This window comes from Chelonia mydas, chromosome 1, assembly GCF_015237465.2.
Source record: "Chelonia mydas isolate rCheMyd1 chromosome 1, rCheMyd1.pri.v2, whole genome shotgun sequence".
NCBI lineage: Eukaryota > Metazoa > Chordata > Testudines > Cheloniidae > Chelonia > Chelonia mydas.
This window is the reverse complement of record NC_057849.1, coordinates 197,996,523-198,011,894: the sequence shown is the minus strand read 5'-3', so window position 1 is coordinate 198,011,894 and position 15,372 is coordinate 197,996,523. Positions and strand designations below refer to the sequence as shown.

Below are 15,372 nucleotides of genomic sequence, written 5' to 3'. Positions count from 1 at the left end.
GACGGGAGGAGGAGGTAATAGGCGCCTACATAAAACAAAGCCCTGAATATGGGGACTGTCACAATACAATTGGGACAGCTGATCACCCTCGCTGAGGGTGAAGTTAGCTAAACCAGCTTTTAATTTGTAAAGTGACTCATTTGCTTTGGAGTCACTGAGCGATAGGAAACATGCAGCCTGTTGATGCATTGTAACAGAGTCACTTTGCAGAGTAGAGCCAGGTGCAAAGCTGCAAATATAGGCACAGTTTAGGAGACGTGCAAACATTGTGGCCCTTTTCCACTCTGTTTCTCCCACTTCCAGTTCACTTGCTCCTATTCTCTCAAGCTTTTCAGCCCCTTGGGTGAACTGTCAAGGTTACTTGGCAAATTCCCCAAATGTTCCCATTAATCTTTCATCTGAAACCCAGTTTTCTTCCCTGGCTAAACTGAAAGAAACACCTTTCACATATGATGAATGGTCATGAACTCAACTGTGCCACCAAATAACAAGGGAGAAAGTGTAAAGCAGGATGTCAGCGTGCAAACCACTGTCACAGAACACAGGTTCTAGGCCAAGGATGGGGAGTTGGAAATGAAAGAGGTACCAGTTGCTGTAAACCAAGCACCTCTGTAGACATTTAAAGCAGACACTTCTGAGTTGGGTAGAAAGGGTGAGCCCAAACGTCATCTGTGAACTCAGGTATTTAAGATTTGGTTTGTAATACAATTTTGGTAGCAAGAGCTAATCTCTGGTGTCAGACAGACAAATGAGTGTACACTGATTCTTGAAGAGATATAAGCTGCAAGTTGATTAGTGCAATGGCTTTTTGCTTCTGGAATCCTTCACTAAAATCTATTTGAGATGATACAAGTGGTAGGAGTCTGGTGATCAGCTCTCATCATTCATTTTGTGCATGTATTCCCAGAAAAAAGACCCTTCACACAATTCAGCACCTGTTGTCTATCTTCTGAGGATTGGAATAGCGCCGGGGGGGGGGGGGAGGGAGTGTTAACGTAGGTCAGGATTGAGAGGCCTTGGCAGAGCTGTGTGGGGAGCCCAGGGATACAAGTTGGTCCCTGGGTGCAACACTGGGGCTCATTGGCATAATGAGGAATCATTGGTGGGCTGAAGGACAGACGTGAAATTTGCATAGAACCTAACTACTTGATATTTGGGTGTAGCCAGTGCAAGCAGGTCTTCAGCTTCTTGAGCAGGTGAAATTACTCAGAGACAAGATGAAACTGTATGTACTGTAACAGCAAGAGGTGTGGATCTAAAATAAGGAGGGATTTAATGATGAGCAGAGGGAGCCCACAAATATACCCACAAAAGTGTTTGGAACAGCCTACATTGACAGAGGTGTAATCTTTATAGTCAGCTGGGTCTTGCTGTAGTGGGTAACAGTGGGCAGCAGGTGGAGCCAAAGACTATAGCATCAGCCTCTCTGTACTTGAAGTGGAGCCCTCATAGAAATGGCTCGTATTTGCTTCATGCCTGGGTGTGGTTCCCTCTACCCAACAAGAACATGCAGCATCCCACTGGCCTTCCTTCGCTGCCTCTCCCTTCCCAGGGACTTGGCCATCTGTTTTCCTGGAATGAAGTCACTTGGGCATGGTAGGTGCTGGTGGCATTCAGGGAGCATGGATGAGGGGTTAAGAGTAGAGCAGTAAAACCTGGATCTAGATCCAGACAGTGAACACCCCATAGCTCAAACCCTTTCTTGCAGCAGGGGTCACCTGGAAAGCTGGGCTCTGGATTTGAATCTCAGTCCCCCAGAAAGTTTGGGGGCTACTCAGATTTGTGGGTTTGTGTTGGGCCCTGCCTCTGTACGCAGTCAGGAATTTGATGACCTGCCACCAGCTTCCTCAGCTCGGAATCCATCCGGTCTTAGATGGAATGGGAGGCAAAGGGACACCTTAGAGAAGGTTGGCAGCTGTCCTGTAAAACAGGGACTGGAGGGGGAAGAGCTGATCCTATGGATCTCTTCAGACAGGGCTCAGGAGTGAATACAGTCCATTAAAGTTGAGTGGAGGAATGTGGCAAGCCAGGAAAGGTGGGATGGGGCTAGACGGGTGGTCTGATCTGTTCAACTGAAGATCCAAACTGGATCCCAATGTGACTGGACTTGGACTCGGAAGTGATTGTGTCCCACGTATGCAAAACCACACAAGTGCCTTTACACAGAGCTTGACACAACTCCACATAGTCACAGCAACCTGTGCCTATACGACTGCTAGGGCTGGTTGGGAAATCTGTTTTATTTAATGCAAAAATTTCAATTAAAGCAAAAGAGTTTCATCTTCATTTAAATTTTTCACGGAGTTTTGGCGTTTCCATTTCTTTGATGAAATCGAAAACATTTCCACGAAAACAGACATTTTGTTGAGGAATTCTTCAACGAAAAATTTTCAACGAGCGCTATCAGTGGCACACAGAGATTAAATAGAGCTGCGCACAGTGTTTGCCGGAGCTACACGCAGGCTGGGGCTGCTTTGAACTGCAGCAGTGGCTCCAAACAGCCTAGCAGCCAGCTTAACCAGCTACCTGGGGTCTCCTCCGTGTGGGCGCCATGACTGGGGAAAAGGAGGCATGGCCTCTACACTTAGTCTCCAGTGATTCCTGCTGTGGATGGGCGCAGACATCCACACAACTACACGCAGACCCACTGCAGCCCAATACAGCTACACACAGACCATGGCAGACAACAAACAGCACAGCTATGCACAGACCCATGGCAGACAATAGCATAGCTACACACGGACCCACTGCAGACCAACATAGCTACACACAGACCCACAGCAGACATCCACACACAATTACACACAGACCTACTATAGACCAATACAACTCCACACAGACCTACTATATACATCCACACAGACCCACTGCAGGCCAATACAACTACGTACAAACCCATTGGAGACATCCACACACCTACACACAGGCCCCCTGCAGACCAATATGGCTACACACAGATCACGGCAGACAACACAATTACACACGGACCCACTGCGCAGACAGCCACACAACTACACACAGACTCACTGCAGACAGCCGCACAACGACACACGGGCCCACTGTGGACATGAACACAACTGCATGCAGATTCATTGCTGCACACAGACACTGATAGGACTGCATATGACTACTGCACTCCAGCTACACATAGACAGACTGTCATGACTACACACCCACCCCGCTGTCACCTACAAAGACTCGAGTAGTTGCACACAATTTCACAGGACTCACACAACTGCACGCACTTGCTCATCCACAGAGATGGCCGTGCATGCCCACTGGAATACACAGTCTTCATCACACAACCTCATACTCACTGATGCTGCTGAGCATGAGTGTGAGCTGGCACAGCCATAGTTCCTCCCAGACTCACCACCCTGCATCCCCTCCCAGGGGCTCCCAGGCCCAGGTGCCTCCTCCCAAGCTCTCGTTTTCTTTCTGTAGTCCCCCGGCTCATCCCTCTCTGGCCGCTTTTTGGGATGAGGCTTGTAACAGAGCCCTGGATGGGAGATGATGAAGATGGAACAGGCCAGTCTGTCTGACACACCTGAGACGTGACCCGGGCTGCTGCTCCTGGAAGCCCTGTACCACTCTTGGACAGGCAGCTACTACTCTAACTTCATTACAGACCACGCCGTTGGAAAGCACATCAAACACACTCGTACATATCCACTCATGCCTGCATGGAGACTCATATCATGACATGCGTGTGTTACATATCTACCCATTGGTATCTACACAGACACTGTTATGTGAGCAGTCACACACACACACACACACACACACACCACTATAGAGACTCACAATGCATACTGTACACCATTCCATGGGGGAAGGGGCGCATGCACCCACACACACATATACACACATCTATGCACTGATACGAATGAAGTCACCAGAAAACACACATCTTCACAGGCTCACAGATACATAAGGTATATCAATCCATGGGGGCACACACACCTTCACACACTGGTATGTGTGCAATCACCAGCACACACACACACACACACACACACACACACATATCTGTACTGGCCTACCTATAAATACTGCACATCAATCCATGGTGCATGGAACACTAGCACAAATCTATGCACTGGTATGTGTGAACACACACCTTCATGAACACACACACACAGACCTGCATAGCCTCACACATGCATACTATACATCGATAATGTGCATGCACAAATGCAGATCTCTGTGCCCATAATCACATAGTTGCATATTATAACTGAATAATAAAAAGCCTGCCTCACAGACATTTTTGTGAATAAAAGCCCCCTGGTGCATTCACTGTGATTTGTGGGGTCAGATTATTTATTATTCATGACTGTTCAGTCAACCGTTGGCTGCAAATGCTCTCAAAAGTTCAGCAATGATTGGTCTCAGGATTTGTATGGGGTAAGTGCACAATTCACTCTTGAGCCTTCCCTTGTTTAAAAAGTTTCTGGCACTCAGCCAGAGTGCAGAAACAGTACCATGTGACTTAGGTGACCAGCTTCACTAGATGCATGGTGAATAGCTGAAGAAGCATCCCATAGGCTGAAAATGATACGGTCCACATGATTCGACATAAACTTCCTAATAATGAAAAAAATGGGATCAGTTCACTAACAGCTGGATGACTAAACAAAGAGCCATGATAGTAACCAATCTCATCTGGGAAAAGGCTACAGAATTGCATGAATAATGAGAACCTCTCTATCGGGTTTCCGAGTAGCAGCCGTGTTAGTCTGTATCCGCAAAAAGAAAAGGAGTACTAGTGGCACCTTAGAGACTAGCACATTTATTTGAGCATAAGCTTTCATGGGCTACAGCTCACTTCATCAGATGCATTCAGTGGAAAATACAGTGGGGAGATTTATATACATAGAGAACATGAAACAATGGGTGTTACCATACAAACTATAACAAGAGTGATCAGGTAAGGTGAGCTATTACCAGCAGGAGAGAAAAAAACTTTTTGTAGTGATAATCAAGGTGGGCCATTTCCAGCAGTTGACAAGAACGTCTGAGGAACACTTGGGAGCGGGGGGGGGGGGGAATAAACGTGGGGAAATAGTTTTACTTTGTGTAATGACTCAACCACTCCCAGTCTTTATTCAAGCCCAATGTAATGGTGTCCAGTTTGCAAATTAATTCCAATTCAGCAGTCTCTCGTTGGAGTCTGTTTTTGAAGTTTTTTTGTTGAAGAATTGCAACCTTTAGGTCTGTAATCGAGTGACCAGAGAGATTGAAGTGTTCTCCGACTGGTTTTTGAATGTTATAATTCCTGACATCTGATTTGTGTTTCTCTTAAGCATCATATAGACTTGAATAGAGAATTATATCCCTGCTATACAATTCTGTAGCATGGCTCAAAAACTCCTATAGATTCTCATTCTCTGTTACATTTTATAGGTTTTCCAGGCAATTTCTGTAGAACTCTAGTGGTTCCATCCCTATTAAATTCTCAGACTGTCCTGTAAAGGATATTTTTCACAATAAACAGTTCTCTCTGCTGTAATGAGATATGTCTTCTTAGACAGCCTGATTCTCCCCCATGCACCATACACCTGCCTATACAAACACACGCCCCATATATACATCCCACTGTTCCTGCACAACCACACACAAGCATGGGCAGGTGCTGACTTATCACACACACCATGGTATAACAAGCTACCACTGTCTGGGCCTGCAGGGAGAATGTCAAGCTTAATCTCTGCCTTAAAAGCAGTTCAGGAATGAGAGCCACAAATGGGAGGATGAATGAGATGTCACTTGTGTTGGGATGCAATATTCCAGTAGCAATTCTGCATTATTTCTTGCTGCAGTGCCAAGCTTGTCGACTTCATTCCCCACCCCTGTGAAAATCAAAGCTTTGCTGGGACTCCCTTCCCCCTTTCCTATAGGTGCAGCACCACAGGGTCATAACAGTTCCATGGAAATTGTTCCTCCTCCCGATTAACAAACGAATAATTACGGCGCCTCCCCTGGGACTGAAGGCATTCGCTGATTGGTTCCATGTTTCATTGATTGGAGCGCTGTGATGAATCGGCCCCTGAGGAGCCGGCATTTGGCTGCAAACAGACATCATCAATGTGCAGAATTATAACAAGTTCTGGCATTCAAGGGCCACCACAAGGAGGCAGGTGAAAAGAACAGCCATGTTGCCATCGCTAGCGAAAGCTAGAGGAGGATATAACAGCTTGTTTGCTGAGGAGCTCACAGCGGCTCTCCAACAGGCCCAACCTCTTCCGGCAGGTGGCATTGTAAGGAATGGTGCTGGACGTGGGAAACCTCACAGCTACTCCAGTACCAGCCTCTCCCAGCAGGCGGTGCAGGAGGGAATGGGGCAGGGGCGCTGGCTCTGGGGAGCTCAGACACTGCAGTCCCAGCTTTCCTCAGCAGGACACACTGTAGGAACTCTGGCAAACAAGGTCTCTATGAGGAAGCTCCCCTCCAATCCCAGCCTGTCCCAGCAGGAGGCTCTGTAGGGAATGGCGTGGGAGCACTGGCTGTGTGGCGCTCACAGAAGCAGTGAGTCAGTGCTTTTGAAGGCCATCGACATGTTTCTTGCTGACTGTTTCTTCCCCGCTGTAAATAACCCTTTCCTCTTTTCTCTTCCTTCCCACTCTCTCCCTACAGGACCTGGCACAGGGAGAGTAGACAACGGTTCAATGAGTTTGGCCGTACCACTGTGGCTGCTGGCAGTGTCCCTGCTCTGCCTACTTAGCAAATGTTAATAAAATCAAATTAAAAAACCCAACAACAACAGCAACAATAACAACACACAAAACAAAGCGCGTCATACAGGAGACAGAGCGAGAAAAAGAGGGGGAGAGAGAGAGGACTGGTTCTTTCACAACTTTTATGTGTTCAGGAGCAAAGGGGGGGGGGAATTACAGCGAAGACGAATCAGCAACATTTATTCCGAATTATGACAAGACGTCTGTCAAGCCATCGACCACCCGGGAAGTGACGCGGAGCGCAGGAGAGAACGGGGTGCTGGGTGGGGACCGCGTTGTGCCAAAGACGCCGAGATGTAAAAAAAACACCCAACCAACCAGATTTCTTGTTTTCCCCCTTCTTTCCTTAGTCCTCTTTCTTTCGTCTTCTGAAAGAGAAGGTCTTTGCTGTGATGTTTATAGCCACTTAACCCCTTGATTCCCTTGGCCACTTGGTGAGCTGACTCTCCACCAGTTCAGACTTTTGGAAAGCAGTAATCCAGATCCCTTTTGCATACTGGTGTCCCACGAAGAAACCCCACGCCTCCTCCCTCCCATCCCTTGCACCCTCGTTGGCCCCCTCCCTTATGTCCCTTCTCCTCCAATACCTCCCTCTCTGCCCTGAGCTCAAGCTATGTTGACTATGCTACAAACACACTGTTTTTATTCTCCTCTTCTCCCCCTGTATTTGGCCGGGTGTCTCTGTCTCCCGTGTGTGTCTGTGTGTGTGTGTGTCTCTCTCTCTAAAGCATGCAAAGAGAATGGTCCATATGTACATAAGCTCATCATGCTGTAGATAAAGTTCTGCACCGTAAGTGTGAGACATGGTGCTGAGAGATCACTTGAGCAGATGTGGGGGGCGGGGAGCACGTCAGCTGTGGCACTGGTTCAGATGGGACCCTGTCCCCCAGCTGGCTTTTGCCTTGACATCCTCCTGGCCGTATTGTTGGAAGCGTCAATCTCCATACTTTTTTAACCGTTCTCTGATCAACCCCACCCGGCTGGCACTCAGCTGTAGTGCATCAGAATAGTGGCTCCTGCTTCATGTCTGTGGTTGTGTGTATGTCCAAACAGGTAGAAAATCAATGTGACTGATCCGTAGGACCATAGATGGCAGCACTTCAAGAGCACTGCTCCAGTACCCACTCCTGGGGGGTTTGGGAAGAGAGGTAAATCAGTGAGATAACTTGGGCTTCACTGATCTTCTCCACCTGTAGGTATGGCATGGCCATTAAATATCTCTTAACAGAAAAGCCTCCAAATGGTAATCCATAACCGTTCAGTATTGCTATAGAAATGAACCTTTTGTCCCTCTGACCTCCTTGTTACAATCAAAGCAAACCTGTAAATGTCTTTCTCGGCCACCATGAAAATACCTAGACGGAGCTTCTTTAATTTTATGCTTTAAAGAAAATTCAGATTGGTTCAGAAAGTGGCCAGAACCTGGGACTGTAAAAAAGCTGGGGTCAAAATTCTTGGCATACAAGAAAGAAGCTTTGGGTGGCGCACTGAAGAGAGTTACAAGGGGTTACACAGTATGGGGAGGAGTATTTTATTGACCGATATGTAACACGTCAAGGTTCCTAAGGTTGTTTCTAGACATCCTTGCCCTCTGGATGGTCAGAGGAGGAGGTAGTTGATGAAAGAAACTCTAGTGACACCTGCTGGAGAAGAGGTGGTGGATCTCAGAGTAGGTCACTTGAAACAGAGTTACTGAAATGCTACCTATCTGTTGGAATCTGCCATTTCAACAACAGGTCCTGCAGGATGTGATGTAAGCAATGGGACACGTGCAAATCTGAAGAGCTTCACATATCCCATTGGCTGTACTGATCATCTGTGAAAGGGGACAGCTGGGTTAATGCACCAGTGTTTGTTTCTGGCAACCTGTGTTTAAATACGCCTAGGGTCACAAGTGCCATGATCTGGGTGTCCACAGCAGAGGATGTGTTGGGACTGCCAGTCCCTTCTCTTTTTCAGCAGAGCCTCTGGAACTGGTTTAGCAGCGGTGCTGTGGGTCAGGATTTAGGAGCTGCGCAGTGGCCTTTACTGTGTCCTACTCCAATTTCCTAAGCAGTAAAAATTCGCTTCTTTCCACCCCACCCCCCACAAATAAATACAATTCAGATCTGCCTGGAATTTGCTGTAAAAACTTAGCGGAGGTAGGACGGAAATCTCTCTGGCTTGAGCAGGCTTATGAAAGGGGAGACTGATCACCAGAAAGCAATGAGTTAATTCTGTTTTGTGTTTCAGTCCTTCCCTTTACTCAGCTGAGACGAAATCTGCAAGAGGCTCCCTATTATTCAGTGCCGGCTCAACACGGCAGCGCTTACCTTGATCAAGCAGCTCTACAGCACGGCCTCTTTTCTGCTGAGCGAGGCAGTTTTGGGGCAGAGACAGACAATCAATTAAAGAGGCAGCCTGGCGTCTCGCAGCCAATAAGACCTGCAGATAAATATTAGTCTTTGAGTGTCTTTTAGGGGAGGAGAGCAGAGAAACGGGCCTGCAGGATGTCACCAGTCAAGGGAAGGGGGTTTTCCCCCATCCCTCAAGGTATGTGCTCAGTTCAAGGTGAGCTCTGCTGTGTTTTGGGATACTGGAGAATAATCCCCACAAAAATCACACCCCAGAATATGTGTGTGTGGGCCCTGATAACAGATATGACACCATCACTGCTTGGGAGGGGTTTGAAATCATTCAGTGACCCAGAGTGAGGGCTCAGCTTTTGTCCTCTGGTGCAAGGGGCTAGGCGTTGTGACCTCTCCCGGTGGGACTGAATCCAGTGGGGCCAGACAACGAGGCACAGACCTTCAGAGGTATTTAGGCGCCTGGCTCCCGTTGAACTCGCTGGGCATTAGGCACCTAAATACCATTGAGAATCTGGGCCTTAACCTGTAGGTGACCTACTGACCCATGAGCCCTGCAGAGTCTCTTAGGACAGGAGCCCTCTAGCCCCTGCTGGTGATTCTTTCTGAGTCTGATGGGTTTTGCTGTAGGGAGGGGAGTGATTCTACAAGTCCAGCAGCAGATATTGCACTTGGGGGATGGACTATGCACCATCTCCCACATATTGGCTCATTTGATATTGTAGGGTTGCTCAGAGGTGGTGGGCTGCCCGCCCTGATTTGTTACTGTAGGGAGAACGTCCAGGGTTGTTTATGAGGACTGGGCTGAACACATTGTTTCATCAGTGTAGGATTGCTCAGGAGTGCTGAGCTGTACACACCGGTTTGTTATTGTATGGGTCCTCACAAGTACTGGGCTCCTGGCAGTGAATTGTTTTAAATGTTTGTAGAAAAAAGAGCACTGAAGCTTTTGTTTTGGGGAAAAAAACCACACACAACAACAACAACAAAAATCCCAGACTTTTGGAACAGAAAAAGACAAAGATGGTTGGGAGGAACCATTCTGTCTAGTGGTTAGAGCTGAGGTCTGCCAGTTAGGACTCCTGGGTTCTACTCCTGACTGTGCCCCTGACTCTTTGAGTGAGTCTGTGCCTCAGTTTCTCCTCTGTAAAATGGGGCTGGGGCGCTGGCTCTGGGGAGCTCACAGACATTGCAGTCCCAGCTTTTCTCAGCAGGACACAGTGTAGGAACTCTGGGGGTAATGAGATTCACTCTGCAATACAGCTGCTGAAAGGCATGATCAGTAGCGTTGGAACAGTTTGTATAGTGGGTGCGTGGGGAGCCATTGAACCAAACGGTGAACACTGGATATGGTGGAAACCACTTCAAACTCGGGGAAGCCGCTGTACCTCCAGCACCCCTGGGCATGATGCAAGTGCATAGTATTACAGCTATTTTGTTTGCTTCTGGGATCTCCACTCTTGACAGTGTCTGTCCCTTTAACTTGAGAGCTGGGGTGGGGGAATACTTATTTAATTTTTTAACAGAGCCAATCCTGCAAGTTGCTGAGCATCTCCTGAGAGGTCCTGAGCACTCACCATTTCCATTGAAGTCAATGAGGGTTGCACAACGCCTCCCAAGATCAGGGCCATAGTGAAGAAGGGAAAAGGCATTTTCCTTGATCATTTCTTCAGCCCTGTGGATAATTACGTTGAAAAGACATATCCACCAGTGCAGAGCCTTTCTCCTGAGGCCACCCCCAATGGCCCTGCTTCTCTGGCCCCCTTTCCCCCCTCCTCAAAATCCGCTCACGTGTTTGCTGCCCTGCCCCTCAGTGGGATTTGGAATGGGAGACCAGGTCCTTGAGAGCGTAGGTGTAATTGTGTTTGATTGATGGAGGTTTAACATTTAGTGGTATTAAAAAAAAAAAGAGATTGTATTTCTTCCACGAGTTTGTAAATATACGAGAGTGACATGAGATGGCCCCTAATGTCCAAGCAGCGGAACAAACGCTTCGATTTAATATATGGCCCCCCCACTGGCTCGCAGACTTCTAACCCTTTTCAGGTTACCAGTGGGCGGGGGCGGGGGGGGCAACTTTCTGAAAGGAAATGAACGGTGTGAACGCAGCCCTCTGGGGCCACCTGAACGCCATACATGATTGCAGCGTGTTGTCTGTATGTGTCTGGCTGGGTGAAGAATGAAGCGATGCATGGCTGTGAAATGCTGGGAAGGTGGACGTGAAAATCTCCAGTTAACGCAGGTGTCTCAGCATTATGAGCCTTTTCCAGACCACAACTTCCAGACACGTAGAGTAGCAATGTAGACCCCTGCTGTCTCCACCAACAAAGTTGTGTGGACCAGGGTTACCATCAGGGTCATGTTAACGGTGACATTAACAAGGTTTTTTGGTTCTTTGTGTAAACTAATTTACAGCCTGAGTTTACACCCCTTTACATCGCATTTACTGTTCAGGAATCAGGGCAAAAGCCAATTTTCTCCCATGCCAGACCAAGAGTCAATCACAGAATGTTCAGAAGTCCACCCACCTACCCACCCCTATTTCAATGCTCAGATTGGACTTCAGATACAGATGCATTCAGTCCATGCACCTACGTACCTTTCTGAGCATCCAATTAAGGTGCCCTTGTTTCAAAACTGAGCCCATGGCATTAACTTAGTAAACTTCATTTTTCACACATTTTCCAGGCCATGTAGAAGTAGCAAGTCTGGAAGGAAATTTGGGGCAATGACCGAGGATTCATGGGCATTTGGGGGAGTGGAGCTGGGGAGAGTTTAACCTCACTCTCAGCCCTTCCACAAGAAGACATTTTGGTCAGGCCTTCATATATTGCTCATTTCCTTCACATCGTCTTATGAAGGAATCCAGGTGTGTAGTAAGGAAGTGTTTCCTCTCCCAAGTCTAATAGTACAATCCATGTCCTCTGCTCCAACCCCACCGACCCATGGCCGAAATCTCATGGTGCTTGACATCACACAGCGAACCACACCAAATGGTGCCATGGAATACAGTCTTGGGGAGGTGAGGCAGAGCTGGAAGTTCTAAGTCTCCCTCCTGCGGGTGGCAAAAGCTTATTTCATTTTTCACAAGTGCACAGAAAAGACTGTGAAAAGAGACCTCTCCCATGAGGAGCAGAGTGGTGGGGGCAGGAAGAGAGAATTAAACTAGGAGATGGTCTCCCAGGCTATGTCGTTAATAAAAAAGTTAGGGCCATGTGCTGTTCGCAATCTATGCACAGAATTCCCAGGCACATCAATGAGGAAGACCATTGGCTCTCAGCATCGTTTCAAAGGGGTATATTTCCAGTGTGGTGCCTCGGAGAGTTAGCTGCATGACTCCTCTGGACATTAAGGGGTGTGTCCAACTGTTGAACCATCCCCCTGTTCCCCTCTATTTAACATGCTGGGGAAAGTTCCCTTCCCACCTACATCTTACAGTGTGACACCTCAGCATGGTTTCTATGGGGGTTGTTTTCCCCAAAGGCCTAATCTCAGGTGTTCACTTGTTTTCCTATCTCACTAGCTCAGCGGGGAGGAAATCAGCTTGGTAAGGATGCCAGCAAAATCCCCTATCCAGGCATGGCTTGGGGAGGCACCTGTATGGCAAGCCAGCCACCCTGAAAAGAGCAAGGAAAAGAGGACATCCCCTCTAAATTAGCCCAGGAACCTCATTGCAGGTTCAGCTTAGCTAGTGCCACCAAAAGGTCGTGCAAACCTTTAAGGAGTACACGAGACAGTAGAGGAAGGGAGGGTGCTCAACAGTCAGGACAGGATTACAGAGCTGGTGGTGGGGCTGACTTCATGACAAGGCTGTTTGGGGAGCACATTAGGGGGCAAAGGCCTATCCAACAAAGGAAGTCTCCAGGCGGGGCAGGGAACTACCTCTCCCCAATTTGTGTATATCTTCAGCTGACTTCCCGAGCCCCGTGGGGAACGTGCGTTGTGATACCCTAATTGGGGCCCCATCCATCAACATCTCAGCATATCTGTGAAAACAGAGGGATTGAACTGAGCCCTGCTATCTGTCCTCAGTCAAACCCTTTACTTCCCTCTAAGAATGCCTAGCACCTCTTATGGAATGTGAGTATGTGTGTGTGTCTACATCTAGTATTCGCAGGCCGCAAGGAGCAAGACCACCTAGGAAACTATCCACAAGGAGAGAACTTCCCAGCTGAGGAGTGTCTTCCAGCTCTGAAGTTATTTCATTTGCTCCCTTTTTCAGTCACACAGATAATCATGCCTCCCGATATCCCTACAACACACACATGCCACCTTCCTCCAAAAATCCCTCACACAGCCACCACACCACTCTCCTTTCCCAGACCCCCGGTGACACATGCAACATGACACACACTTCTCAATTTGCTTTTAGCAATTTGTCTATAGAAAGCCATCAGCTGCATGGTTTGTGGTGACTTTCTACAAACAAGGAAAGGGTGCGGGGGGAGGGGAGAGTAAAAATTGGCTCCACCAGCTGCCCCCAAACCTTTCAGTTTCCTCAGCTGGAGCTAAGTTTCATCCTCCAAGCCTTAGGGAGGAGGTCCAGTGTCCCTTCTTCTTGCTACACAGTGGGGTGGTTAGAACTCTTCTCATTAACAGTGTTATATACATATAAATATATATATATATCTCTATATCTTTATATATATTTTTCCCCAGCACCGTAGACATGAGCTGAACGTCTCTTTAATGAAACAAGAACACGGCCATTTTATTTTTTGCCATTGGTTTGTTTTCAGATACTAGCTCTGTGGAAGAAAACTTTAAATGCGCAAGTGTGTGTGTGTTAAAAAAAAAAAGAAGAAAAAGAAGAAGAAGAAGGAAAAAAACAAAACAAAACCTGACACCAACAAAAAGCTTTTTCTTTTTTCTTTCCTCAATGTATTTAACTTCTGTTATCTTGTTTCTGTTTCTTTACATGTATGAATGCTCTGCTCTTCTGTGATCTTAAAAAAAAACAAACAAAAAAAAAACACAAACAAAAACTAAATAAACGTGAAAAGGAAGAAATGCACCTTAATTTCCCTTCCCTTCCCCTCACACATAGTTTTGAGCCCATGGCATTAACTTAGTAAACTTCATTTTTCACACATTTTCCAGGCCATGTAGAAGTAGCAAGTCTGGAAGGAAATTTGGGGCAATGACCGAGGATTCATGGGCATTTGGGGGAGTGGAGCTGGGGAGAGTTTAACCTCACTCTCAGCCCTTCCACAAGAAGACATTTTGGTCAGGCCTTCACATATTGCTCATTTCCTTCACATCGTCTTATGAAGGAATCCAGGTGTGTAGTAAGGAAGTGTTTCCTCTCCCAAGTCTACACCTGGTGCCATGCTTTTGTACCGAAATGGCCGGTGGATATACACAACTAGTGCCCTCTATTGGATGGAATGAGAACTGTTAATTCATACATCTTTGACCTTGATGTGATGACCTCCCGCCACCACCACCACCACAGGGCTGGCAGCAAGGTTTCAGCCTGGCACAGACCCCATGAACTAAAGGAATAACTCCGGGAGCGGGGTAGCAGTAGCAGATTATTCTCTATGTGAACAAGCCTCTAGAGAGGGATGCAGCATATGTTTGAGAAGTTTGCTATACAAAGAGAGAAGTCTTTAAACCACGATTTGAGGACTTCAATAGCTCAGACATAGGTGAGAGGTTTTTCACAGGAGTGGTGGGTGAAATTCTGTGGCCTGCGTTGTGCAGGAGGTCAGACTAGATGATCCTAATGGTCCCTTCTGACCTAAATATCTATGAATCTATGAGATTATCCTCTAGCTCAAGCTGTAAGAGCAGCCAATGCCAAAGGAACTGACTGTTGCACTGAAGTTCCACATGGCTATGGCTTGCAGCACTGTGATAACTATGAAATCCTTAATGGCCATGGATTTGCAGTGAAAGGCACAGGGAATGTGTGGGATCCCCTACGCAAACTACCCAGGGATTTTTCAACATGCTGTTGTGGAGCACAGAGAGAGCTGTGTCCAAAGTCTACACTCATAAGGGTCTGCAGGGCTAGATCTTGCTCCCACTGATGCAGATGGACAAAACTTACAGTGAGATCAGGATAATATCCTGTGTTAACCACAAAGACGGGTATGCACACTGTCTCAACCAGTTCTTAAGACTTTCCATCCAGCATTTTGTCCCAAATGGGATTCAGTATGCCAACTTTCCCCTCTTCTCCCACCTGGGACACTGAATGTTTCCATGCCTCTTCCCCTTCTATGCCAGCAACCAAGTTGTTGTCGTTGGGGGAGGGGGGCTCTGCAGGAGAGGATCTCTGTGGA

The 15,372-nt window shown here is 47.4% G+C and overlaps 1 protein-coding gene across 9 annotated transcripts in view; it reads left to right on the top strand.

Moving 5' to 3' along the window:
* LOC102937877 (limbic system associated membrane protein) overlaps nt 1-14,168 on the top strand; it is a 1,332,442-nt gene extending 1,318,274 nt beyond the window's left edge. For 4 of the 9 annotated variants that reach the window (XM_037909177.1, XM_043538686.1, XM_037909173.2 and 1 more), the window contains one exon: nt 13,822-14,168. In XM_037909177.1, the coding sequence (XP_037765105.1) occupies nt 13,822-14,027 (206 nt within the window). In that variant the 3' untranslated portion in view covers nt 14,028-14,168. Of the gene's footprint in view, nt 1-6,636 lie in introns of all 9 variants that reach the window. The other 5 variants (XM_043538691.1, XM_043538689.1, XM_043538690.1 and 2 more) reach the window with 2 other exon arrangements.
* Nucleotides 14,169-15,372: the final 1,204 nt, after the last annotated feature.